Genomic DNA, 27,100 nt, shown 5'->3' on the forward strand with positions numbered 1-27,100 from the left:
TTTGATGTATTGGTGTCCATGTAACAGAATTATCATTTCATTTCTTGTTAGGCTTTAGCAGTGAGTACCCTTGAGAAGCAGGAAGATGATGAGTGACGCAAGTGACATGCTGGCTGCAGCTTTGGAACAGATGGACGGCATTATAGCAGGTAAAAACATTATGCTGTTTGTTTAACCAGTTCAATCCTCCTTTCATCTGTGTAGGGCTGAGTTCCAGTTGAAAGAGGATGCACATAGAACTGTGTTTGATGACTCCCTACTAACTAGTTGTGAAACTCAAAGGATGCAAACCGATTTGAAAGAGGATGGCACAAATCCCTGCAAACACACAGTGCCAATTCAGTTGCACCTGTTCTCCTATCTCCCCATCACTACACTTCACAAAACCATTGGGCAATGTGGTTCAACTTGAAGGACTGGAATAGCCAAGGATGTTTCAAATCAGGATTAGTATTTGTTTGAAGAGAAGTGAGGTGTCAAGAAGGGAAAGCTTGTCTCTAGTGCTGTACCACACTCAAGTCTTGAGAGAAATTAATTAAATAGGCCTGAATGGGACAATTCAGATTAAGAACTGAATTTTGATCCCTTCAAAGTAGGGGCTTTTTGAATCAGGGCTTTGGTTTGGGCCTATCTCTAACTTTAATGTTTTCATAAGCATGAGCAATTCACTCATACATTTTTACTGGGCTGGGGAGAGAGATCAAAAAGTATATTACTTCCTGAACTCTTAAAACTGTGTCCAGTGAGCTGTGAAAAAAATACAATCATATAAAACAGAGAAACAAAGCAGACAGAAGTTTTTGGTTTGATTCCATTCCAGCAGAGCTATCCAAACAGCTGTTCAGATTGAAGAAGTATTCTGCGTAGGCAGCATCAGAGATATGAAGGCTTCAACAATCCCACATACAATAATTTCCTTTAAAAAAAAAAATAGTTTCAAAAAGTGCCTGCTTTGCTAGAACTGACTTTTCTCCACAGTGCTATCTTCTTAAAGACCTCTGGCACACATGTTCAGTGTATACAATGGGTCATAATGAAGTCCTAGGATTGATATAGTCTATCTATAAAAAATCTTTATATTAGCATGCAGATCTGGTCAAGCGTCTGAATTATGAAGGGGCCAAGTAGGCTTGGACAGCATGGGGTTTAATGTAAAAATAAAGGGTGGTTATCAGGATGTTTAAGACACCAAAGACTTAATTACATATGTCTTTACAAACCTTTAAATAATATTGCAAAGGAGTTGTTAATTTTGTCCTATCGCCTCCTATACTTCTGCAAGGGATTTTTCTCTTTTTAATTTTCTCAAAGGGAATTAATAGTTGGAATGCTTGCATTTTTCAGACTGCCAGACAAATGAAGGCTTAGAAGGAAGTGTACATTCTGCATATATCTGCAATATCCAAACAGTTAACAGCATAAAAGCTGATACTTTGTGGTTAATGTCTCATTGTGTCTAGGCATTACAGTATTAAGTCGTTACAGACGTGACAGTCTAAATCAGTGTGTTGAAGTATCGAGACAGAATTAGCTAAGCTAACTTAAATCAGCTTTAACTGTGAATTTCTTCCCTTTTTTATTGAACCTTTAACTTTAGAGTGAACGTCCTTTGTGTTAGTGAATAATGACTTTTGCTTATTAATATTCACGTGTGAATGCCACAATATCCAACTTGTTTGGTCTTAGGGTTTTAATTTTAGGGGAAGTCCTTCAATATTTCCTTCTCTCCCTCTTCATTTATTCTCTTTATTTTTTTAAAGGCTTCCAAGCCCTTGCATCAGGGTAACCTATCTTTTTGAGTGAAAAATGTTGACTGCAATTCCCTGTGGAACCCATCAGTGTCTCTCTTGGGTCATGTAATCACCACAGAGTGAGACAAAACACTGCTAGGGCTGAGCATGTTTCTTCCATAGTATTCCCAACCTCTGGTAGCCTAGAGAGCTGGGGGACCAAGCTGTGCCTTGAACTCCAGTGTGCTTTGTATTGGCATGTTACTCTGCTGCAAGACAGTCCTAATAGCCTGTGCTATATTATGTTAGGTTTATTGTACATTAAAATTGTAGAAAAGATACAAGTTACAGGTATCATCAGGACACCAGATGAGTATCAGTGAAGAATTACCTATGTCTGTGCTTATAACATGGAGATGAGCCTGCATCCAAACACCCTTAAAATCTGGGAAGTTCAAAATCCAGATCCAGGTCTGAATTTTGTTGGTAATAAATATTTGTCACTAGGAATCCCTGTAGGTGCCGAACCTCCTAGATGTATTATAGCAAGTCTCATAATTGTATTTATATATTTATTTACTCTTGTGGCTTATCTAATGTAATCCTTGTCTCTTTACCTTGCTTTTGTCTAGGTTCCAAGGCTTTGGAGTATTCCAATGGTATATTTGATTGTCAGTCCCCTACCTCCCCATTCATGGGGAGCCTGCGAGCACTGCACCTTGTGGAGGATTTGCGTGGTTTATTAGAGATGATGGAAGCGGACGAAAAAGAAGGACTGCGATGTCAGGTCCCAGATTCAACAGCAGAAGCTTTGATTGAATGGCTCCAAAGCCAAATGGTACAATATCACCTTGACTTTCTTATAAAACATTGGGTGTCCTGTCTTACAGGCTACAGCTGGTCAGAAAATGGGTTTTTATTTTCTACAGAAAAATTCTGAATTTTCAGTCAAAAATTGAAAACCAAAATATTTGGGACAAAATGGGAAATAATTTGGTTCAGGAAAGCTGCGGCAGAGCCTCATGTCCTTTATAGCCTGGGGTCCCTGGTTGGACACTTTCCGTGATGTACCACAGTATCTCCCCTTGGTGGGAAAATTTCCCAGTGATTGGGCATTCAATATTTTTATGAAAAAATCAAAATTTTATGTGGAAAGCAGACACTGTTAGTGAAAATTTTAGTTAGTTGAAACCCAATTTTCTATCAAAAATCAGTTTTGATGGAAAATTTTTGATCAGATTTATAGTTTACACTTTTTGGTATTAATCTATCAGGAAAACTTAGAATGACAGCATCTTTAACTGACTGTTAGGTTGGTTTAAGAAGGAAATTTTCCCTTGCCCATGGCTTGTTACTACTGCGTTTGAGAGCAGCGTGTTACTCTGTAGTAGAGTGTGACTTAGGAAAGCACAGAGGAAGTAATTATGCACAGTATATGTGAGACATAATTTAGGGCAGCCTCTTCAAAGAGGCCTCAGCCTGACCACTAATTTTGCATCCCTAATCCCCTTCCGGTTGCAGTATTCCTGCTGTACTTGCTTGCAGGTGCAAGTGAAAGTCTTCCTTGTTTGTGAGTACCTTTGGTGCTGGTTTGGTGGCTTAGGGCAGAATACATATCTCAGGGGAGCCCAGGTGGTGGAAGTGAAAATTATGTATTAGACCTCATACTTCAGCGTTTGTCAATCTCTAAGTCTATGTACACATTAGCACAAACGTCAGTATACGTTATGTCAGTCAGGAGTGTGAATAAGCCATCCCCGAGCGATGTAAGTTACCTCGACCTAAGCACCAGTGTGGAAGCTCTCCCGCCAGCGTAGTTACCGCCGCTCTCAGGGGCTGGAGTAACTAAGTTGACAGGAGAGCTCTCTCCCATCGGTTTAGAGTGCCTGTGCTAGCAACAGTACAGCTCTGTAGTGTAGCCACGGCCTAAGTGTTAGCGATCAGAATAACACCTAATGCAAGGAGGGGCAGGCCACATCTGCCTACTGCAAGGTTTTGCAGCTTCCTCTGAAGGAGCTAGTGCTGTCTGCCATTGGAGACCAGATACCAGACTAGATGGACCTTGGGTGCACTTAGGGGAAGAGGGGGTAGCGGGCAGTTCTTGTTTTCCTAAGACTGCATTCTGTTAGTAACATTCACAACACTGCATGCAAAATCAGTTGTGTGCAAAATTAGAGGCCATTTTTGAATATTTGCCCCCGTAACAATGTAATGCTTTTCATTGATAGAATTTGCTTCTATTTGATTTCAGGTGCCGTCTAGTGGCACATGTAGTTCTATGAAATCTCAGTTGAGAGATACTGGTCCTGGGAATAATACAGCTGCTGAACTTTTCTCTTATTGAAGGTTCTAGGAGGAGAGCTGTGTTTTTGAAGTAGCTTTTGCTTTATACTATTCAAGTGGCCCAGGGCCTGATCTAAAGCCTGCTGAAGTCAGTGGAAGTCTTTTCATTGACTTCAGAAGGCTTTGGATCAGGGCCCACAGTGTTGAAATCTGTGATCAAGACCCAAAGTGGCATAACACATGGATGTCAGAAGGAAGAGATTGAATTATATGGGATTCGATTCTTCAAAATATATAAAGTTATCTATAATTTCAGCACCTCGAATGTCTGTAATTCACAGTAATTAATATCAACTCTAGCTAATACCAGATGTGTGTGGAACAGGCGTAAACATGGGACTCAAACATGTGCTGTCCAAGAGGTTGATTTAAAAATATATATATATTTGAATGCTCATGAAAGGTGCTAAGTAAATTATATCCATGATTAATGAAAAATCTCTGCAGGTAAAGCATGGACAGTACAAGTTTGGCTATGCTGGTCTGCCAGTAGTATGCCATGTTCATGAGCGGGAGGGGCCATCTGTATCAGCAAGAAGATAATTCCATCTCTGTGACTGTTCAGATTCTCTGCTAAGACTATCAATAAGGATGCCAAATAGCGCCAGTTTGGGTGGTGGGTTTGTGATGCAGATGTGCCTGCCTATTAGAAACTGGAAAGAAATCAACAAATTCTTTTCACATAGACCACCAAACAGCTGTCAGATGGTAACAGCTTTCAGTTACTGTTGTCACAGGTAGAATTTGAATTCGTGATCTAGATGGGAAAGGGTCTTGATTAGCATTCCTCATATAGTTCTGTATAATGTGGTATAGTTAACAGATTTCTTTCAATCCCACAATATTGAAATTGGCTGTCTCAAGTTCTCCTCATGGCTCTTCCCGACCTCACACCAAATTGTTCCTGCTGTACTTATATGTGTAGCCCCTTTGGGATGACTCGCAAAGGAAGGAGAGCAGGATTCTACACATTCAGCATTTAAAAACAAAAAGAACTTCCTGTTTCCGATGTCCTTTTTACATAAAGGGACAAGTAGTTAAGTTAAAATACGGATGTGAAATATTTTGAGGAGAATGGTTAAGTGTGCCAAATGGCCAGTTGGAACCAGCTGTACGTGTTGTGCACTAATATCTGATCATGGAGTTGTTTATGTAACGTGATCAAGTAGTTTCCATTGAGGAATTCAAAGGTAAACTAATGTTTCCATTGAACAAAATGAACTCTGAACATCTCCATTTGAAATCCACAATGTGTTAATTAACTAAACGGGATAGAATCAAGCTGCTTTTCTTGTCTGCTTTTCTAACTGAGGTGAATAAAAAAATGTGCAGTGGAAATCATACACGCATTTCCCTATGTGCGTGCTGGAAGTGGATGGATTTATGTGATTAAACTTAGAGATGGGCCCAGTCGTTCACAGTTTGGATCTGGATTCCGGCTTCTTCACAGTTCAGAAGTATTGGGATCCAGAGTTTCAGTGTCTCTCATCATAGACACAGGGAATAGCTGTGACGTTCACAATGAGATCATAACCTTTCCCGAGTTTCAGGGATCTTCAGTTTGTTGCTGATGAATAAAAATTCTCATTCTATTCTAATGTGTATCTACTTAATTCATATAGTGCCCAGGTCAAAGCATTTATTCACAGTCTCTTTTCTCTGCAAATAGATCTGTTTTTGTTTCTCAATGCTTTCCAGATCAGATATGGTCAGTTTGCAAATACATTTTTTTTATTTCTAACTATGAGCCCCGCAAATTTGAAAGGCTGTCTTTTTATCCTTCTTGCATATCATCATGGGTAATAAAGTATTTCAAACCAAATTCTGCTTTTCATTGCATCACTGCAACTTTGTTGCTTTCAGTTTGAACTAGATACATAATTCTGTTGAAGCACAAAGGGAATAGAATTCAACTCGCTCTCCCAGAGTTGGCTCCAAGGTACTAATAAGAGTTAAATGCAGCAAAACCTTTTTTAGTCACTAAAGTCAGTAGCTCTGGCTGGGAACACTTACACGGGAGCAAATCTCTTGGGTAAAAAGGTATACATTTTACCTAATCGCTTTTATGAGTGGAGCCTCACTTTAAGCAATGTAGAGTAAAAATCAAACAGAAAACATAAAATCTAAAGACACCTGTCAGTCATAACTGCATCTTCCTCTTACCAGGACCAGCTTCCTCTATGGCAGTGGTTCCCAAACTTCAACAACCTGGGAACCCCTTTCACTAAAATGTCAGGTCTCGCGAACCCCCTCCTAAAAATGAATATTTCCAGGGATTTTCTCCTTTACCGGAGTATAAATTATAAAAGCAGTGATCTTGGAAATATAAAATTTGTTGTTATGACATGCTTATTGCACAGTATTTATTATTATTATTTATCATTACAGTATTTTTATTACATTATGAAAACGGCAACACTCTTCCAAGTTATCACTTTTGTAGCTTGTATCAATGTGAATCAGCCTGTTATAAGACAAGGCTCCTTTGTTTCATCAAGGAGTATCAGATGTGAAACAACATGAAGGTATTTAAGAAGCCAACTCAAAGAGTTCCTACTACACAAGCATTCAGGTCTTGAGCAGTCCAGGCAAACAACGCATGTTACAACAAAGCTTAAACTTGTTCTTCATAATAATTTTAAAAACAATACTAGCTGCCTATTTCATTTTAAAAACAGCAAAAAATATCCACCTCCCTTTCCATTTCTTATAAGGAGTCTTGAAGTTTCAATCTCCTCAGTGTGATAGATCTGCTTGCTTTGATCTGCTTAGCTCTTGGAAGTCCAGCGGCTCCGGGCTGTGCTGCCCAGGGTCCCTAGGGACAGCTCTGTCCGCCATTAGGGAATTTTTTCCCGAGAACCCCCTGTAACATTTTGCGAACCCCCAGGGGTTCACGAACCCCAGTTTGGGAACCACTGCTCTATGGGTAGCAGGCACTCTCAAACTGCCAGCAAGTTTCTTAAAATGCTTTCCCATAACCATGAGCATCGCCTCACTCTTCTCTGAGTTGAGTTTTCAAATTAAAATTGGATGATTTGTTGTTGCTTTTTAAGTGATATTAATTATTGATTACAGAAAAAACATGGTCAAGTTGAGTGAGTGTCCTTTGCCTTTCTGGGAAGGATGCCTGCATAACTCACTTCGTCTTGTTTAAAGATGGGACTGGTGCAGAAGCCCAGATCTAAGCTCCCACTAAACTCCCCAAAGTTTAGATCCAAACCTTTCATCCTTGGCCCATCTCTAATGGTGGTGGTGGTATAACTCTGCGTGCTTTTTATACAGAGGAGCCAGTGATCTTTAACAGCCAGTGACCATTTTTTTAGCCAAGTTTCATGTTCACCATGGATCAGTTCATGTGTATTTTCAGCGTTTGGTAATGAGTTGACTTGTGATGCTGACAGTGATTTCCTGACTCCGTGCATGTAGTTGTTGCCGTCCTCTCGTAAAATCAGCTGCAGGTTCTGCCTCCTCTTTAATGAGTTAATTCTTTCAGAAGCTGGCCAGATTCCTGGGAGCTAATAAAACCAATAGTATTCTTTATGAAGGCATATTAGGTTTCAAAGATAAATTTGCTTGTCTGAGATAAGTGTACTGAAATAAATCAGCCCTTTTAAAGATGTGGAGTGGTTCCCATGTGGCGGAAGTAGATCACTAGCCAAGAAACATTACATGTGATTTATTCATGGAAAAATCCTGTATTCAAGTGAAGATTTATTTGATTTTTTTTTAGTGTAGACATAAGGTAGATTTATTTGATTTAGACTGACTGGGCTAGATCCTGAAAGCATTTTATGATAGTATGAGGCACATTTTGTCTCTCACCCCTTGAGACCTGAATTCGGATCCTGCCAGAGATCATAGGTTGAAAGGAGTGTGATGATTCCATCCTAGCCCCTAGTAGAAAGTGCCCATATCACAAATTGTCACACAATTGAGTTTTTGCTCATGAGAGGCCTAGCTGCGGAGTGCTCTTTAACCACAAGATATCCTTCTTGCTAGGTATGACTATCAAGTTTGGTCTGTCTTTGATAAAATAAGTGATTTGAGATAGCAGGGAGCCATCTATCCTGCTGCTTTGCTTGGTATCTTTGATAAGTTCATGCATTGTACACTGTTGTTCTCAAGCAGCCACAAGGGCAGTATGGCCAAACCAAAACATTCAAAAGTCATGAGTAGGGGTCACAAATCCATGACTGTCTTAAAAATCATGAGAGTTTGAGTAATAAATGTGGGGTTCTTTCCATTTGCCTCCTGGTGTTTGACTCTGTTAGAGTTCATGTTTTCAAGATTTTTTTCTGAAACCATGAGGCTATAAACTTTTTTTGGTAATAAACAAAGCTGAAATTTTCAGATAATCACAAGACTCCAAGAACTGGGGATTTATACACCAAATATTATGAGATTTGCAATAAAATTGTGAGAGTTGGCAAAAGAATAACAGAGTATAATTACTGATTCTGATTACTGAGCAGGTGGCAGTTTAAAAATTAAAACACTGAGGTATTTGGTATTGTTGTGCGGGTACAACATAACCCAACTCCTAAATCATCTTCTCCTAAAACTTTAAGTAAATCATGTTTGAGACTTGAGAATGTTCAATTATTTTTTCAATTATTTTTCATTTTTGCTTGGCCTCTGCACTCGTGCATTCCGCCACTCTTCCGCCTATTAAAATAATAGTCCATCAGTAAAATCAGAGTAAAAGACCTAGTGTTCTTAACCATATTTATATCTTGATGCTCTTTCGGTTTTTCCAGTTTTCATGAAAATCAATAAGGTTCTGCCCACTGATGCCTAGAACATTCTCTGAAAGTAAGGAATTGGTCGAACGTGCTATCATATGATAGACAGAGAAGCGTCACTGAGTTGAGCATGAGACCTTGGTTTAATCAGGTCTAGTCTACACTACAGACCTATATCAGTATAACTACGTCACTCAGGGATGTAGTTTCTTCACACACACACACCCCCCCGAGAGGGCGACGTTATACTGACCTAACCGCCCAGCTAGACAGTGCTATGTCAGCGAGAGAGAGCTTCTCCCATTGACATAGCTATGGCCTCTCACAGAGGCTTAAAACGTCTTCATTAAAGCACTAGAGCACCGCATTGGTGCGGCTGCGCTGATGCAGCATTTTAAGTATTGTGACAAAGTTCCTCCTCTATCTTGGTGGGTCGTGCGCTTATTGGTGGATTTTCTTGCCTCAGAGATTCACCATGTGGGTTGGGGAACAGCCCAGAGACCTTCCCCTCTGGAAGAACCCACAGTCCAGGTCAATTGGGAGGTTTGGGGGGAACCCGGGCCCGCCCTCTACTCTGGGTTCCAGCCCAGGGCCCTGTGGACTGCAGCTGTCTATAGTGCCTCCTGTAACAGCTGCATGATAGCTACAACTCCCTGGGCTACTTCCCCATGGCCTCCTCCAAACACCTTCCTTATTCTCACCACAGGACCTTCCTGCTGGTGTCTGATAACGCTTGTGCTCCTCAGTCCTCAAGCAGCACACCCTCTCAGCTCCTTGCGCCTTTTGCTCCCAGCTCCTCACACTCGCACCACAAACTGAAGTGAGCTCCTTTTTAAAACCCAGGTGCCCTGATTAGCCTGCCTTAATTGATTCTAGAAGCTTCTCCTTAATTGGCTCCAGGTGTCTTAATTAGCCTGCCTGCCTTAACTGGTTCTATCAGGTTCCTGATTACTCTAGTACAGCCCCTGCTCTGGTCACTCAGGGAACAGAAAACTACTCATCCAGTGACCAGTATATTTGCCCTCTGCCAGACTCCTGTACCCCACTGGTCTGGGTCTGTGTCAGTATAGACCTGCCATCAGTCAGCTCTGTCTGTTTTTACACAGGATTTACAAAAGGTTTCTGGGTTATGTTGAGTTGGCAGTTTTGTTAAAACCTGTCATTACCAGTACAATAAAAAAAATCTGCTTGGGGGGGAGAGAGAATACAGACATACTACTGCCCAAAATGGGATTCCCATCTATTTACTGATGGAGTATTTTATGGCCATATTTTTAAATGAAATTTTTTTTAAAGTTCTCAGCTCCAGATATGGTCTGAAGATTTTTTTTTAATTAATGATGTGGAGAAAATTCACTGTTGGGCACAGACCAAGCCTGGGCCATTTGGGGCAGAAAGGAAACTTTCTTCTAGAGCTTAGAAATGAAGTGTCATAGCATTGTTAGCCAGTATAGCATTTTGCTATCAGCTCATCAGTTTTCACCCTGATTTGGAAGACTCTCGTGCTTTAGAATAAGTGCAATAAAAAGATATGGCTCTGTATGTAGATTTCCATTTGAGTCCGTCTGTATTGATTTTGCACAGAAAAGAAGAAGAATGAGCCAGTGGTTAGGGTGCTCGCCTAGCACTTCGGAGACCTAGGTTCAATTCCCTGCTACTGTGTGTGACCTTGAGCAAGTCTCTTAACCTCACTGTGCTTCAGTTCTCCATCTATAACACCGGGATGATATTTCCCCACTTCATATGGGTGTTGTGAGGCTACTGTGGTAATGGGGCTGTATAAGCACCTGAGATAGATAGAACTTGCAATGGAAAATGTTGATCAAACATCAAATATTTTCACTGTTTTGATTTCAGAAAACTAAACAGAGATACTAGTTATGTGACACTGATTTACAAAATAGCAGCAAAGGCTATGAACATTTGTTTTTTGCATTATTCACACACCATGTAATTTAAAAGAAAGCCCTTCCCTTTAGCAGCCAAGAAGAGTTTACTTGGGAAACTCTTGGACTTGTTTGGCTTGTCTTTCTCACTTGTCTGTGAGATAAATCCCGATTACTTCAGCTAAATTCCAGTGAACGCCAGAACAATTTTATGTGAACACCGACAATGGCTAAGCTTTGCCCTGGTGCTTAGAATCCAGCAGAGCCGGGATGAGCAGAGATACTGGCAGGTTATTCTGCATCAGGAATCCTTCGAGCACAGGAGTACACATGATGGACAGCTGCAGTGTACTCTGGGGCACGCTTCCTGCTCCTCTGAGAATGCTGACCCTGGTGCCAGGTATTGATCGCTTGAGTATAAGACAGAAATTCTTGCCTTCCTGGGAAAGTGATACATGCTTCTAGGCACCTTGGTGTACCAGGGAGATACTGCATGGTAAGAAGAAACACGCCCGCTGCCACAACACTCCAATATAGCAAATGGCAGGATTTACCCCAATTTCTTGAGGGCTTAACCTTTAACTGCTTAATATTTCTAGAATTTTAAACTGAGTGGTCCTCCATTATATTTTGTATGTTGTACTGCAGTTTGCGAGAGTACAACAGGATGTCTGATTCTTGGAGCATGCTTGGAGTTGCAGGGCTGTTCTGCTGACTCATGCAGATGGTCATTAGACCGAGCTTGGGGAATTTCTTTTAGTATGTATTAAGAAGACAAAAAGAAGGAAAGAAACAGGACCTGATCCAAAGACTACTGAAGTCAATGGGAGTCTTTCGATTGTCTTCGCTGGTTTGTGTCAGGCTCCCATGCTTTCCTGAGTGATTTATATGAGGATAGGAAGAATATTTTTTAAAAATAACTTAATTCTGATATTGTAAAATGCTTTGAAATAATGATGAGCGTGAAAGATCTGTGTGAATTAAATCAATTCTGTTCTCTATTAAGATAGTTAGTTTGTTTTTCTGGTGGAATCATTATGAAAAAGAGGTCTCTCTGACGATTCATTTTCCTGCTGTGTTTTCAGTTTCTGGGCTCCTGGGTAGCATCAACATATTTTTTTCTTCTTCAGACTGAGGCAGCTTCTTAAAGGAATGTATTCACAATACAAAGTTTTGCTTACACAGTAAAATATGTCTGAGGTTGTGAAGGGATGCTCTGTATTGTGTGTCTTTTTCTAAATTACTCTGTATGTACCATCATGCAGCATGTTGCTTGTAAGCAATGATAACATTTGAAATAATTCATTTTCTTTCACCTCAGATGGGATGTTTTGTAGCTGTGTTTTGTTTTTTTTCACTTGAGAGCTTCCTGAGGTACTCATCTCTTTGCCAGTGTGTCTCAGAATGGTACTGCATCATGCAGATATTTTTAAAATGCTGAATGTGCAATAAGTGAATTTGTGCAATTGGGTCACAGAGGACCAATTTCTTCCTTCTCGTCTAAGTCCCCACACGCTCCTTGTGCTGAAAATGTAGTCCTGTGTCTTTTCTTTATATTGTAACCCTTTTAGGCCAGGAAAATGTTAGGAATAAAATCTGTTTTTAAACTGTGCAAATTAACAACACTATATAATTTTTATCCATAATAAATATTTGGATTGGTATCTAAAATCTGGTCTCTTTACAGGCTGCATAATGAATTGAACCTTAAAGCTGAATACATTTAGGTTCTGTCTATTGCTACAGAATTAGAGCCAATGTTTTTTGCTGATTGCTATGTGCTTTAGCTTTAAGGAAATGCTTATTTAATTTTCATATGATAGTTTGCTGAGTCATCTCAAGACCCATATGTAAATCTGTGGTAGAGCTCGTCCTTGAATTAAGGGATCACAGGTGGTGAGAGTTTGCTTGAGAAAAGTGACAGATGCTATTTTAAATAAATTGAAGAGATGCTAATTTTAAATGAATAAATTCTCTTAAAAAGCTAACAGGAGCAGTGCTTTTGGTGGGGTTTTGGAGAGCACAGTCTTTTTATTTTCCTTTATTGCTTCCTCTTATATTAATCAAAGTCTACATGCTGAAAGTGATGCCTAGTGGGCCAAAATCTCTGCTACTGTAACTTGCACTCAGTGGAGTTACAGCAACAGAGAAGTTGGGTCTGTGGGGCCAGATCCTTGGTGTAAATTAGCATAGCTCCAGTGACCACAGGTTACACCAGGTGAGGATCTAGCCCATCATTTTTATTTTTTAAACCTTTTTCTTGAAGTGACCAGCAATATTGCATGTAGCTGGAGTTTGTAGGGTTCAATTATTTTGGAGTTTTATTGATGAAAAATACTAACAATATGATAGCATATAAGCCACACTTTTTAAAATTTCTTTTTCAGACTAATGGACATATATCTGGTAATGAAGATGTATATCAAGAAAGGCTAGCGCGTCTGGAAAATGACAAGGAATCTCTTGTTCTGCAAGTAAGTCATTTCCAAACTTAGGTTTTTTTCCTCTTCTGTGTATAGATTTCAGAGTGGTAGCCGTGTTAGTCTGTATCAGCAAAAACAATGAGGAGTCCTTCCGGCACCTTAGAGACTAACAAATTTATTTGGGCATAAGCTTTCGTGGGCTAGAGCCCACTTCATCAGATGCATTGAATGGAAAATACAGGAGCAGGTATAAATACATGAAAGGATGGGGGTTGCCTTACCAAGTGTGAGGTCAGTCTAACGAGATAAATCAATTAACAGCAGGATACCAAGGGAGGAAAAATAACTTTTGAAGTGGTAATGAGAGTGGCCCATTACAGACAGTTGACAAGAAGGTGTGAGTAACAGTAGGGAGAAATTAGTATTGGGGGAATTAGGTTTAGGTTTGGTAATGACCCAACCACTCCCAGTCTTTATTTAGGTCTAATCTGATGGTATCCAGTTTGCAAATTTATTCCAGTTCTGCAGCTTCACGTTGGAGTCTGTTTTAGAAGTTTTTTTTGTTGAAGAATTGCCACTTTTAGGTCTGTTACTGAGTGACCAGAGAGATTGAAGTAGTGTTCTACTGGTTTTTGAATGTTATGATTCCTGATGTCAGATTTGTGTCCATTTATTCTTTTGCGTAGAGACTGTCTGGTTTGGCCAATGTACATGGCAGAGGGGCATTGTTGGCACATGATGGCATATATCACATTGGTAGATGTGCAGGTGAGCGAGCCCCTGATGGTGTGACTGATGTGGTTAGGTCCTCTGATGGTGTCCCTTGAATAGATATGTGAACAGTGTTGGCACCGGGGTTTGTTGCAGGGTTTGGTTCCTGGGTTGGTATTTTTGTTGCTGGTATTTGCTTCGAGTTGCGGGGCTGTCTGTAAGCGAGGACTGGCCTGTCTCCCAAGGTCTGTGAGAGCGAGGGATCGTCCTTCAGGATCGGTTGTAGATCCTTGATGATGCGCTGGAGAGGTTTTAGTTGGGGGCTGTAGGTGACGGCTAGTGGCATTATATTACTTTCTTTGTGCCTTATTCTTTGTGCCTTATCCTTTCACACAATACAAAAAACAGGGGTCACCTGATGAAATTAATAGGTAGCAGGTTTAATACAAACCAAAGGAAGTACTTTTCATATAACAGACGATTAACCTGTGGAACTCATTGCCATGGGATGTTGTGATGGTCAAAAGTATAACTGGGTTCAAAAAAGATAAGTTCATGGAGGATAGGTCCATGAATGTTTGTTAATCAAGATGGACAGGGATGCAACCCCAGGCTTGGAATGAGCCTAAACCTCTGGCTACCAGGAGTGGAAGACAAGGGTGGATCTACTCCATCATTGCCCTGTTCTTTACACTCCCCCTGAAGCTCTGGCATTGGCCATTGTCAGAGACCGGATACTGGTCAAGATGGACCATGGTCTGACTCACCATGGCAACTCTAATGTTCCTCCTCAGCTCATACAGCATAACTATTGTAGAACACCTCTTATGTGCTGTAACTGCAGAGGTTGCCTCTTATTATTTATTCCTTGTCCTGCAGGGTGATAGGTGCTATATAAATCTGAAGTAGTTATGGATTTTCATATTTCTGTACTCTACAGGTAAGTGTACTTACTGACCAGGTGGAAGCACAAGGAGAAAAGATTCGAGATTTAGAGTTCTGCCTAGAGGAGCACAGGGAGAAGCTGAATGCCACAGAAGAGATGCTGCAGCAGGTATTGCGAGGAAGCCAGAGCAATTTCATTTCTCTCGCTGTGCGTGCTTAGTAGATTTGTGATGTAGCACTGAATACTGTTTTGTCTGGTTCCGTCAGACTAGTGTGTTTAGGACAAAATTTTGGAACCCATGGTGTCACATGACAAAGTGATAACTTTCTTGTTTACAGTCTATTTTATTTGTTAAAATTGTTCTCATTCTGAGTCATGTCAGCCCTATCCCGCAGAGTAAGGATCTAGTCCCTGCACTGACTTCTAAGGGAGTTGGATTGAGGCCCTAGGTAGGATGGGTGTTATTTCTTAGCTCTAATTTATTGTAACTCTACTTGCTGCCCTCGGCAACTGCGACAACTGGCAAGTTTGTTGGGGCAGCTCTTCCTGGGTCTGGCAGCAATCACCCCACTACCCATGATCCTGGATGCATCCAAGTTAACTGCATCCGACCCACAGCCACCAATTGTTAAAGGATCATCTCTCTCAATAGCTGCAGAGTGGCAGAATTGGCAGGCCTAGAGCAAACTGACTTGCACAGGACCTGGGGATGTCCATTATTCACATCCTTTTCCTAATGGGGTGGAATTGGGCATTCCAGGGAAAAAATCCCTGGATAAACTAAGCTTAGAAGTTGAGTCCTGATTGGAGAGACAGGCAGCACTCAAGATAGGCATCCAGTTAACCAGGTTAACTATGGCTGGTATCCTTTGGCCTGATAGATTGGAGGAGGAGTCCTACCTTTCTCTCCAAGAGGCCTCCAGATGCAGGAAGGCCACTTTCCTGCTCTCTCTTTCTTGGGGCCTATCTTAATGTGGTGCTAAGCATGTAATTTTTCCTCCTCAGAAGAATAACTCTGTTCCTCTTCATCTTGAATCAGGAACTTCTGAGTAGAACATCCCTTGAAACTCAGAAATTGAACCTTATGGCAGAAATTTCCAATTTGAAGCTAAAGCTAACCGCTGTAGAGAAGGACCGATTAGACTACGAAGACAGATACGGAGACACAGAGGTTAGTAAAGCAGATGAACTGATCCTCAGAGCTTCATGTGGTTTTAAGTTACCTGAAACTTTCTCTCAGTTTTATAAAAATAACTTTCCAAATTCAAGTCATTCTGAGTCAGAAGGAAATGGGATTTAAGATGGACTGGCTCATGGGGGCAATGAACAGGTACATTGCCTTGCTGTGTTCCAAACTAGTAGGTCACACTCTTTTAGAGCGAGGCTCATGTATGTCACGGCAGATTTTCAAGCATGCTCTTGTAACGAAAGACTTTGCACTCATGTTCGGTGAGAGCCAGACAACATCTCTGAGAGTTTTTAAATATCACTCATTTGACAAGTCAGAGTGTAAATCCTGTCCCTATTGAAGTCAATGGGAGTTTTGCCATTGACTTCAGTGGGGCCAGCTTTTCACCCAGAGTCTGAGATGTGTCTCAGATGTCCAAAATGCCAGCAGATATTCACTTAGGACTGGATTCTGCCAGACTCTTACATGGGTGCACAGGGATGGGAGGCAGGGGGAGATGAATATACAGAGCCCTCCCCCCAATGAACAGCTTGAAGCAGGGGCAGGCAGAATTGCAATCCATGGCTCAGCTTCCTCTGGCTGTACATGGGCTCAGAAGTGGCAACTTAAAAATGAGTATGCTGCCTCTGTGTTCCGGAGAGCTGTTGGCCTTGTCTTCACTGCAAAATCTGTACCATTTTTGAACACAGAATGGCCCCCAGAGCTCCCAGTAGGGGGCGGGGAGGGGCCAGCCCTGCACTTCCCTCTAGACTAGCACAATCAAGCCCATAATGAGCCCAACAAATGTGTGTTTTTAATTTCTTTTTGGAAGATGGAGCTCTCTGGTGAGGTTCGCCAGCAGGTAAGCCATTCAGCGTGCAGCTTGGTATGCACAGTACATTCACTTTTCTTGTTTTAATTTTTAAAATGATTCTTTTACGGTGGCTTTCTGTTACAAGGCTCAAACTGGCCAGCCCAGTTCCGCGTGGTAACAGCGAGGGTGAATGGAGCCACCATGTAGAGGTGAGCTAAGCCATGCCAACAATCTTCCGGTGGCTGCACAAGTTATTGCAGATCACTTTAAGCTTTTGATTTTATAAAGAGAAACTTTAAGTTTCTTACTCTTAATGTTGCAAAGGTAGGATTCCAAACGTGAACGAATCTGTGGAAAGAAAGAATCAATCATGTCCTTCTGGGAGGAACGACGAGCCCCATTAACTTCAATAGTGCGCTGAGGCTGAAGGCGAGTGATGATGATGTAAATGTCAACATTCGTCATTTTAGCAAAGACATCTAGCTGCTGTGGCGCTGTGAGCAGAGCTTGCTTTAAGTTCTGTTGCCTTTTCCCTGCAGTCTGATCCCAGTTTTATATGAATGATTGCTATTGCCGAAAAGCAGTGAACCTGACCAGTTCAGACAAGTGCCATACATACCCGTGCTGTAGAAATAATCTCTCCACCTGGCACAGGCAGATTGAATTCTTCTTGGTATTGGTAGTGCTGTGGTGGGTCAGTCAAGTTATAATTGGCTGGTTCTTGGAACTCCCGCAACTCGTAGCGTTCTTTACTCGCCCCCGTGACAGTAAAATGTGAAATTCTTTCTTTACATCGAAAACACAAAAGATACAAGGGGGGGAGGGATAGCTCAGTGGTTTGAGCATTGGCCTGCTAAACCCAGGGTTGTGAGTTCAGTCCTTGAGGGGGCCACTTAGGGATCTGGGGCAAAATCAGTACTTGGTCCTGCTAGTGAAGGCAGGGGGCTGGACTCGGTGACCTTTCAAGGTCCCTTCCAGTTCTAGGAGATGGGATATCTCCATTAATTATAATTATAATTATTATTATTACAAACTAAAGCGGTAAACCCATCAGTATGAATGGCAAACTTTTTTTTGGGAGGCAACATTTGACCCAAATGATCACAGTAAACACATATTGCTGAAACTGAATTCTGCTGTGGCTCTGCTTGGAAGTGTCACTTGGTTTCTTAAATAAGTTTTCCGAAACAGGTAACAAAAGTGGTTGACCGTTCAGTGCTTTTGCTTTACTCTTTTTTTTTTTTTTTGGTCTTTATATTTTGATTACAATTTTTTCCAATCTTTCCTGTCATCCCCTTCTTTCATTTCCCTCTGCACTGCAGTCACTCCATAACGTAATAGCAGAACTCAGACAACAGATGGAGAAAGTGGAGGTGGAACTAACACTGTTCCAGGAAAAGAGGTTACAGTATGGGGATCAAGAGGTGACTTTTCCACGCCATGCACTGCAACTGTAGACTCTGTGCAAAAGGCTTACCTGCATGGTAGCTATTAATACCAATATTTCTCTTAAATGCCTCCGAATATGCCTAATCATGGTCTTTTATGGGGATAAAAGATGCTGTAATAAAATAACATTCAACTTAAATTGCCTTTAAATGCAATTATTAATGATGATGATTAAGAATAATATAGTTTTATTTGCAGGACATCCGTGCCAGAACTAATAAACTATTACTAAAATGTGGCTTGCTTTTTAAAAAAAAAAAAGGCAACATAGCTGCTTGCTTTATTACAGAACTTACTAGTTCTAAGAGCTGGCCCTTCATGGCAGTAAAGCCTTGGTGACCACTCTGCATATCTGTGCTTTATAGTTTTGAGGAGTTAGATTTTTCAAAAATGCTCATTGTTGACCTAACTCTACCCCCACTGAAGTCAATAGTCAGTTGATTTCAATGAGGCCAATGCTGAGTGCTTTGAAAATCCTGCCCTTGAGCTTCTTGTGCCATTCATGGGCACAAAATCACCAAAACCAAACAGAGAAACTTCATATCCAGAAGAAAGCACAATCAGCAAAAATGTCCTGAGCCCTCCAAAGAAGATAGTTGATTACTCCCAAGTACAAAACAGACTTGATTACTGATTGAGTTAAATAATTGATTCCCACACAGCCATCCCATTTTTGTTTAAATATACTACTACTGCTTCCCGTTGAACTGGAAGTCAGTTTACGCTGTTCACTGCTTCTCTTTAAAATGAATACCTCCTATTATTCTTTTTGCATAATTTCCTTCGTCAAATCTTTGTCTCCTAGAGTGGCTCTGTTCAGTATTCTCAAATACAGTAGCTTTTCAAGGTTTATGATATATAATTAATTTCAGTAATTAATTTAAATTATAAATTTAAATAATAATTTAAATAAGTAATTATAAATCAGTACTGATTTATTTTTTTCTATATTAAATAATCCCAATTGTGTCACTCTGTTTTCTAGTAACATCTCCATTTAATTCTCTCTCTATCATCTTTTTGTGCTGTGCTCTGTCCAGCTTGACTGTATCGTTCTTGAAGATGGCCAAAACTGGACACTTTGGTCCAAATGTGGTGTTGTGGATAACTAGGTAAACATACCTCGCGGTACTTGAAATCTTCCAAATGGGAGGAAGTTTTATTTAGGGAGGGGTGTTTACAGCCAGACATGACACTCTACAGAGCCACAACTTGAAGTTAAAACTGTCCTCCCTTCAGGGTTCAAACAGCACCACACTCCTCTGTGGGGTGAATCTCTGACATAGGTGTTGGAACTGGGCGGGGTGGGGGAGAGAGAGGGTGCTACCGCACCCCCTGGCTTGAAGTGGTTTCCATCATGTATAGGGTTTACAGTTTGGTTGAATGGCTCTCAGCACCCCCACTATACGAATTGTTCCAGCACCCCTGATCTCTGAGTGGTGCAATGTCACCTATGGTTGCAGTTTGCATCCCCCAGTGCCAGCAGGGGGAAATGAGTCCCACAGCCTAAAAATGTCCTGAATGTGCCCCAGCAGCTACCCATTCCCATTACTCATGCTAGGAGCATGATTATTGTGAGCGGGGGACGGAATGGTGGCGGGCTGTGGAAAGACAAGAGGCTACATGTTGAACACCCCTCACGCTGCAACATCTGGGGCTTGCCATGGAAAGTCCTCCATAGGCCAGTGCAAGAAAAAGCTGTGGAGTATGAACTGCATAGGTTTTTGGGGGAGCCAAATATTGGAACAGAACAGCTGCACTTTGTCTCTTCTGGACATGTATGTACACCTAGCCCAAGCTATCTTTTTAACCCTTTTGTATGTGTGTTTTCAGAGGAGAGGTTAAATACAAGTTGAGCAGGTTCCACAAAAAAAGTCTCATATTGGTGTTTCACTTTTCACTCCAGGCTTGATCCAAAGTCCATTGAATTAATCATACTTGTTGATCTCAGTGGGCGTTTGATCAGGGCCTAATGATGATATTGTGGTTTTACATCACCATATCTGAAGACCCAGGTGACTTTGGTGCAGATGTGGCAAGCACTATCACCAGTTCCCAGAAGTAATCTGACCATGGACTGTTACACTGATTTGTATTAGAGTAGCACTTAAAGGCCTCCGTCAGCATTGGGGCCCCAGTGTACTAGCACCTTGTAAGCAATAGTCCATGCACTGAAAAGTTTATAATCTAAATCAATAAAATAGACAAAGGGTGGGGGAAAGGACAACACAAGCAGTTGTTGAGGGAACTGAAGGACGAACAGATGGACTGGGATTTTCAAAGGATCCTGAGGAAGTTAGGTACTATTGAAAATCCGAGTCTGAATGACTTGCCCAATGTCAGACAGTAAGTCAGTGGTGGAGCTGCAGATTGAATCTATATTGCCTGAAGAGGGGGAACAGAGCTAAGGAGTGCAAAGAGCAGGATTATGGCTGTCCACTGTGTAGATGCATAACAGGGCTGTGGGGGCTGCTTGTTCCCCCTCTCCCTCCCCGGCCCATCTGTGCAGGATTGTGGTCTGGCCCATGTGTGTTGATGGCAAAGATTTTATATAAACCTACTTCTCTGCCTTGGAAAACTGACAAAGGAATGTAATTTGGAGTATAATCTCGTATATAACACTCTTTGGCAGGAAATGAATTGTAAAATTTTCTTCTGCAAAACATATTGGTGATATTTCTGTTTTTGAAATGTGGTCATAGATGTTCTTTAATTCTTTTTGTCCCTTTCCAATAGCTGTCTAATATTTTTAATGACGATGGTTATAAATTAGACCGCACCCAAATGTGTAGGAAGAACTTGATAGAATAAATAAGAAGGCATGGTTCCTGCCCTGAAGAGTTTACAATCTAATATTAGACATGACACAGAAAGACAGAGTAGCTAACCATAGGGGATGGGTTGAGAAAATGCTTGGCTTATAGTAATAATATTACTTAGTGAGGTTGTGTGCACATCTTAACAGTTCTATTAAAGTTTTTTTTTCCATTAAATTAATTTGTAGGAAGAAATTTTTTAAAGGGATTTTGAATAAGGATTGGATGGATTTCTTTTTCTGGTATTTTCAGTCTCAAACAGTTCATGATAAAGTTCTAAGTAATAACCTCATCAATTACAGATACACAAAATTAATTGCCAGTTGTTTTGAAGTCCAACATCTAGCAATAACAACAAAAATCCAAATCTATTTTGATAAATACACAAATCTAAGGCCAGAGGTGCAGGGATTTGATTGAAATCTTCAACATTTTTCATGAGCAAGGTACAGTTCAGTGTATTTAATTGTGTATGTTTATAAGAAGACTGACATGCTCTATCAGGCCCCACTTCATCCCTAAGTTGATGATCGGTAAGGAAGTGCCAGGTGGAGCCAAGTTATAAAGTTGTACACTAGCATAGTGATCATTAACAGACTCTTAATGATCTCTCTTTTAATTAACTTTCTAGTTCCAGTAGCTTAACTTGGATGGGGTGTAGCTATATACTCTGACCTTCAAGTCAACTGTAAATTTTTGTAGTAGATGGAGAAGAGCTGTTTTATGTGGCAAGTTTTATAGATATTTTTCCATTCCTTGTTTAATCATTTTAACCACAAAAACATATTTTCTTCCCCTCCTCTTCCCACCGGTTCAGAATTGCAGCTTCTTCAGTTCTGTTTGCAAGTCACTATTGACATTTGCAATTTTAAATGGTCTGAGCTTTCTTAATTGATCCAGTACTGTTGTCAAGGGCATTAATTTGTCTCTCTGTAAGGAGGTATTTCCCTGCATTCACACCAAATCTGTTTTGCAGAGTGGATACTCCAAAGACACATGCATCAACTGCTTCAAAGTGCCAGGGAGCTCCACATCTGTATTAAACTATGCACCAATTGCTAACTAAAACTAGAGGGCAAGAAATAGTGAAAGTCGATCGAATGGGGAGATGGCTGGTCTGCCTGTGACGTTCTGCTCTTTGTTCCTGTTGTTACTGTATCTCAATTCAGGGGAGCAACCCAGTCCCTCAGAAGTCACAGTAATACCCCAGTCCCAACAATGACCTGCTGCCTGATACTGGATTAGAAGTACCACTAAGCTTCCCAGAGAGCATGGGTGCTTCTGTAAGACTCCTCAGTCCTGGATAATAAGCCTGATTCCCGTTTGGCAGGAGGATGGCTTGTTCTACCATCTTCCAAATGAAGTAAGGTTAAATGCTAGAGCTCCCAGAGCCCAGTGAATGACACAGTCAGGGACATCATTTAACCCCTACTGCCAGAAGTACCCACTGACCAACAGAAATAGCTTAAATTAAGTTGCAGTCATGGTTCAGGATAATAAAAGTTGACTAAACTCCCCAACCCTGCTCTACCCTTTTTCTGTAAGATTTATCTGCCTCCTGCTTCTTGTCTGATCTTCGTTAAGAAATAAAAATATTGCTACGTGATCTTCAGATTCATTGAGTATCTAGCACAGCATAATCAGTAAACTAGCTAAAAGGCAGGTAGGTGGAGAACATCTGGAACAGGGGCTGGAAGGTAAGTCATTCCAGCTACCCATAAATATCCTTTAATGGAATTGTTGGGTTGCTTGTCCCATAAGAAGGGTGCCTGTCATTGGCTGGCATGGATGAAAGTAGACTGCAGCACCTTATATAGAAACTGGTAAAACTGAGCACCATGCTAAAATAAATAAATAAATGCTGTTGTCTGGGGCTTGAAAGTTGTTAAACTAGGAGGTTTTAGTCATTTTTCCATCCTCCTGTGCCTGTTTTCCAGGACTCATAAAAAAGCTAATATATTTTTATTGAGCGTTTTTCAGGTGAAACAGCATTACAATTGCTGCAGTGCATTTTAAGAATGCACTTTTAGCCAAAATATAATACTGGTCTGGGGATCAGGGTGTAAACCTCAGATTAACAAAATAGACATGATAAATAAAAAGCTAGCCAGAGGCTTCTTTCAGACCTCAGCACTCAGGTAAATGTTTTCCCCTGCCAAACAGCAAGTTCAATATACCTGTTATTTTCCAGCACACCATGCCTTGTTTACTTTCATGGAGAGACATTCTGCCCAGTGGTGAATGTTCTGTGTCAAAGAAGCTGAGGGTTCCAAACACACATGCTGCTCATTTCCGCTTGGTTCAGCTACCTGAGGATGTTTACGTAATCTAGTACAGTTCCTTCCCCTGTGCTCTGCAAAAACACATACAAAGGATGCAATATTCATTGTATTTATAATGAGTGATGGGGAATCCTCAAAAGGTTTGACAGCTCAGTTTGGAAGTTTATCTGAGAGGAAGGATAGTCTGGTGGTAAAGGCACTGGACACTTGGGTTCAGTTCCTGGCTCTGCGATAGGCTTCCTGTTTGACCTTGGGCAAATCACTTAATCTGTCTCTGCCTCAGTGTAAAATGGGGATGTTAATAATCATCAGTAAGGCTAAGATTTTGTCATGGATATTTTTAGTTAAAGTCACGGCCAGGTCACGGGCAATAAAAGAAAAATTAATGGAAGCCTATGACCTGGCCCCATAACTTTTACTAAAAATATCCATGACAAAATGGGGAGCCACTGGGCAGATGTGGGGGCAGGAGCTCTGGGGCCCCCCACCACCTGTGGGGGCTTGGAGGTCCAGGGTTCCCCTCCGCCTGTGGCTGGGAGCTGCGGGGTTCCCCACTGCCCAAGGCAGAGAGGAGCTGGGGGGGGGGGGGGCGGGCTCGGCCAGGAGCTGCGGGGTCCTCCCCTGTGGTGGCTTGGAGCCCACCACGGCAACCCTACTGCCGGGGGGGCCGGAGCAACAGGGATTCCCCTGCCGCCCACTGGGGCTGGGAGCAGTGGGGGGCCCCCCGCTGCCTGTAGCAGTGGGGAGTTGGAGCAGCAGGAGTCCCTCTGCCGCCCACTGTTGCTGTGAGCTGCCGGGGTCCCCCCTGCCGCCTCTGGGGGCGGGGAGCTTGAGCTCTGGGGGCCCCCCTTGCCACCCACAGGAGCTGGAGCTGTGCGGGCTCCCCACCACCCACTGGGGCTGGGAGCTGCGGGGGTCCCCCCTGTTGCCCATGGGGGTGGGGAGCTTGAGCTGCGTGGGTCTCCCTGCCACCTGCGGCTTCCACGACCTCCGTGTCAAAATCGTAGCGTTAATCATCAACATACTTCTTTGCATCTTGATTGAAACACTGTCAACCTTGGGTTTAGTCTCATCTCTTTTAGCAAAGAGTTCTACAGCTGGTATTCCACTGCTCAGAATGCTCTACCTCTCCTAATGTTAGAATGTTGAAACTTGCTTGTCCGTAGCTGCATCACTTTGGGTGAAGTGTAGCTGCTGTGGAAAGGTCAGGAAGGGCAAGGCAGTCTTTGTAGAAGTCAGATCCCAATCCATTAGGGTTAGGATTGTGAGCCTGGTTCTGAAGCAAAAGGGGAGTCAGTGGAGTTCACAAAGCACACACGTGACAGCATTCACAGCAGCGTTTGTTGCTTATGAGGCATGCAGCTCTGTGCTGCACAAATTTCAGCCTTTTGGTGGCAGTTGCATTCACGGCCTGGTAGAGTATGTTGCAATACCATCTAACTTAATGTGACCAAAAATATGGAACACTATGAATAATATCCCATTCATTTCAGTGACAATATAGGTACAAAAATTGATAATAAGATGTCATCTGCTGGGACTACATGCACAAATAAGGTGAGCATAATTTGGGTTCACATTGTGTCATCTTTTCTCACTGCTCTCCAATAATAGGTCTATTTGGTCTTGTTGTGTAGTCTTGGTTAAATGTAACTTGCTTATATAGTCCCTTTATGAAGGCAATGTTTGATTTTGTATAACCGGAGGGTTTTTATTCTGGGTGACTATTATTTTACCATTTGTATTTTAGAGAGAGGACCAGAAACAAGACCTAATGTCATAGGAATATTGAAGAGTTACTGGGACAGAGTCTCCATTTCCTTGTCATTCACAACTGTGCAAAATGGGTGTCAAATGCTGCCAAATCAGGCCAGTAGCACTTTACATGCACATTCTACTCACTTTGCACAGGTATAAATGACTACACGAGGTGGAGGATCAGGCTGCTATTTTACTTAAAAGTTGATAAATCAGCTGATTGTTGCCTGCATGCATTAATTTGGTGCTTTGAGGAGGAAACCTGGAAATCCATGGGTCTGATTCTCAGTTGCATGAAGGTCTCTTTATGCTGCTCTGGAAATATAAAAGTGCTGGGGGAGTGGGGGAGCTGTGGACATAGGGAGCACACCAGCCACTCAAAGCTACCTTTTCCACTCCTGCTTCCCTCCTGCATTCAGTGCAGGAATGTAGGAACTTGGAATTGGAGCCCATGGATGGTCCACCGAGCTCTGAATTGCTTGAATATTTGTCCTGACCTGATTTTGAACTTTGAAGTGTCTGTATGCACAATATGTGTGGGTTGTTTTGTTTTGTTTTTGGTATTGATTTGTTTTTACTTTCCCACTGATGTGTGGTTGCTGAGTTGTTGTTCTGTTTTGTTTATTGAATTTCTCTGTTTTTTCTTTTTCCTTTCACTCAGGGTTTGATGCAGGAAATCAATGAATTACGGTTAAGAGTGGGAGAGATGGATAATGAAAGACTTCAGTACGAGAAGAAGCTTAAATCCACCAAAGTAAGTTACACTGAGGGAAAGAGGGGAGAGATGGGCATAAGCTGCAAATTTTGGAACTGTATCTGGTTTTCAAACATCCTGAAGTCTTGGGAATTTGCAGATCAAGGGCTTTTGTGATGCTCATTTAAAAAAACAGACAGGGGCCATATACAAATTTCATATCAGGTTCTGATTTCAAACCTCAACACACAAGTTCAGGAGAGTTCAGATCAGAGCCACAGGTTCAGCCCCATTTCTGAGAGGCACTGTTGCTTTAGTTAACTAGCTGCAAGCAGCAATTTTTGTATTTAAATTCTATTTAGATATTTGTATGCGTGTGGATCAGGGAACATCATTTGTAATGAGAAAGGCGTGGACCATGGGTGGGATGAAAACTGAGCATTATTTTCTTTTAAATGGGCTATACATTATCCACGTTTACCCTGAAGAGAAAGCAGTAACCTGAGCAATTCTAGCATGCCATTTCTCTAAGTATCTAACTCTGTTGTGAATTCTGTTAGCTATCTAGCCTTGCTTCTTTTCTATCATTTGTTTTCTCTCACTCCTCTGTCTCTGTTACCAGTCTTTAATGGCCAAACTTTCTAGCATGAAAATCAAAGTGGGTCAGATGCAGTATGAAAAGCAGCGGATGGAGCAAAAATGCCAGATATTAAAGGTGTAGTAGATTGTGGGTAATATTGGGCCTGTTTTGAATCCTTTCTGCACCACTGCTTTGTGGCCTGTGCTTGCATCTTGCTGTCATGCTGTCTGTGTTCTTTATTGATTACTTTCTGTTGACATGCAGTGTGCTCTTTCCACTAGAAACTAAACCTTGTGAAGTGAGATGTTCCTAACATTGTTTTTAGGGCATAAATAAGACTTTAGAGGGATTTCAGTAGTGCACAGGGCTTGGGTGGTTTACCCACAACTTTATTTTAAATTTAAAGTATCCCCCTTCAAAGGGGTAATTTTCACTCCTCCAGCTTGCATTCATTATTCAGAAAAAGCTCTTACTGAGCTGTGTACGTGTACACACACACACACACACACACACACACACACACACACACACACACACTTCTTACCAAAGACTTCTTAATGTATTTTTAAACAAGAAAATAATTGTTGTAATACATCAACTTCCTCAAATAGTATGAACATAATAAATTAACAGACCATAAGTTGAGTTAATTGGGGAAAGTACCCTGCATCAGAAACTGAATGCAACTCCAATTTAAATCTCAATTACTGTACTAAAAACTCTTAAAAAGAACAGGAGTACTTGTGGCACCTTAGAGACTAACAAATTTATTTGAGCATAAGCTTTCGTGGGCTACAGCCCACTTCTTCGGATGCATA

At 41.5% G+C, this 27,100-nt stretch overlaps 1 protein-coding gene across 11 annotated transcripts in view; it reads left to right on the forward strand.

The window, feature by feature from the left end:
- Window positions 1-27,100, forward strand: part of PPFIBP1 (PPFIA binding protein 1) — a 173,721-nt gene that overhangs the window by 95,918 nt on the left and 50,703 nt on the right. For 4 of the 11 annotated variants that reach the window (XM_024214071.3, XM_024214062.1, XM_029911650.1 and 1 more), the window contains exons 2-9: window positions 52-149; window positions 2,363-2,568; window positions 13,089-13,175; window positions 14,776-14,889; window positions 15,761-15,892; window positions 18,026-18,127; window positions 25,670-25,762; window positions 26,325-26,417. In XM_024214071.3, the coding sequence (XP_024069839.1) occupies window positions 86-149; window positions 2,363-2,568; window positions 13,089-13,175; window positions 14,776-14,889; window positions 15,761-15,892; window positions 18,026-18,127; window positions 25,670-25,762; window positions 26,325-26,417 (891 nt within the window). In that variant the 5' untranslated portion in view covers window positions 52-85. The remainder of the gene's footprint in view (window positions 1-51; window positions 150-2,362; window positions 2,569-13,088; window positions 13,176-14,775; window positions 14,890-15,760; window positions 15,893-18,025; window positions 18,128-25,669; window positions 25,763-26,324; window positions 26,418-27,100) is intronic. The other 7 variants (XM_029911653.1, XM_029911654.1, XM_029911655.1 and 4 more) reach the window with 3 other exon arrangements.

Source organism: Terrapene carolina, unplaced genomic scaffold (assembly GCF_002925995.2).
Source record: "Terrapene carolina triunguis isolate 2854851 unplaced genomic scaffold, T_m_triunguis-2.0 Scaffold112, whole genome shotgun sequence".
In the NCBI taxonomy this organism is placed as follows: Eukaryota; Metazoa; Chordata; order Testudines; family Emydidae; genus Terrapene; species Terrapene triunguis.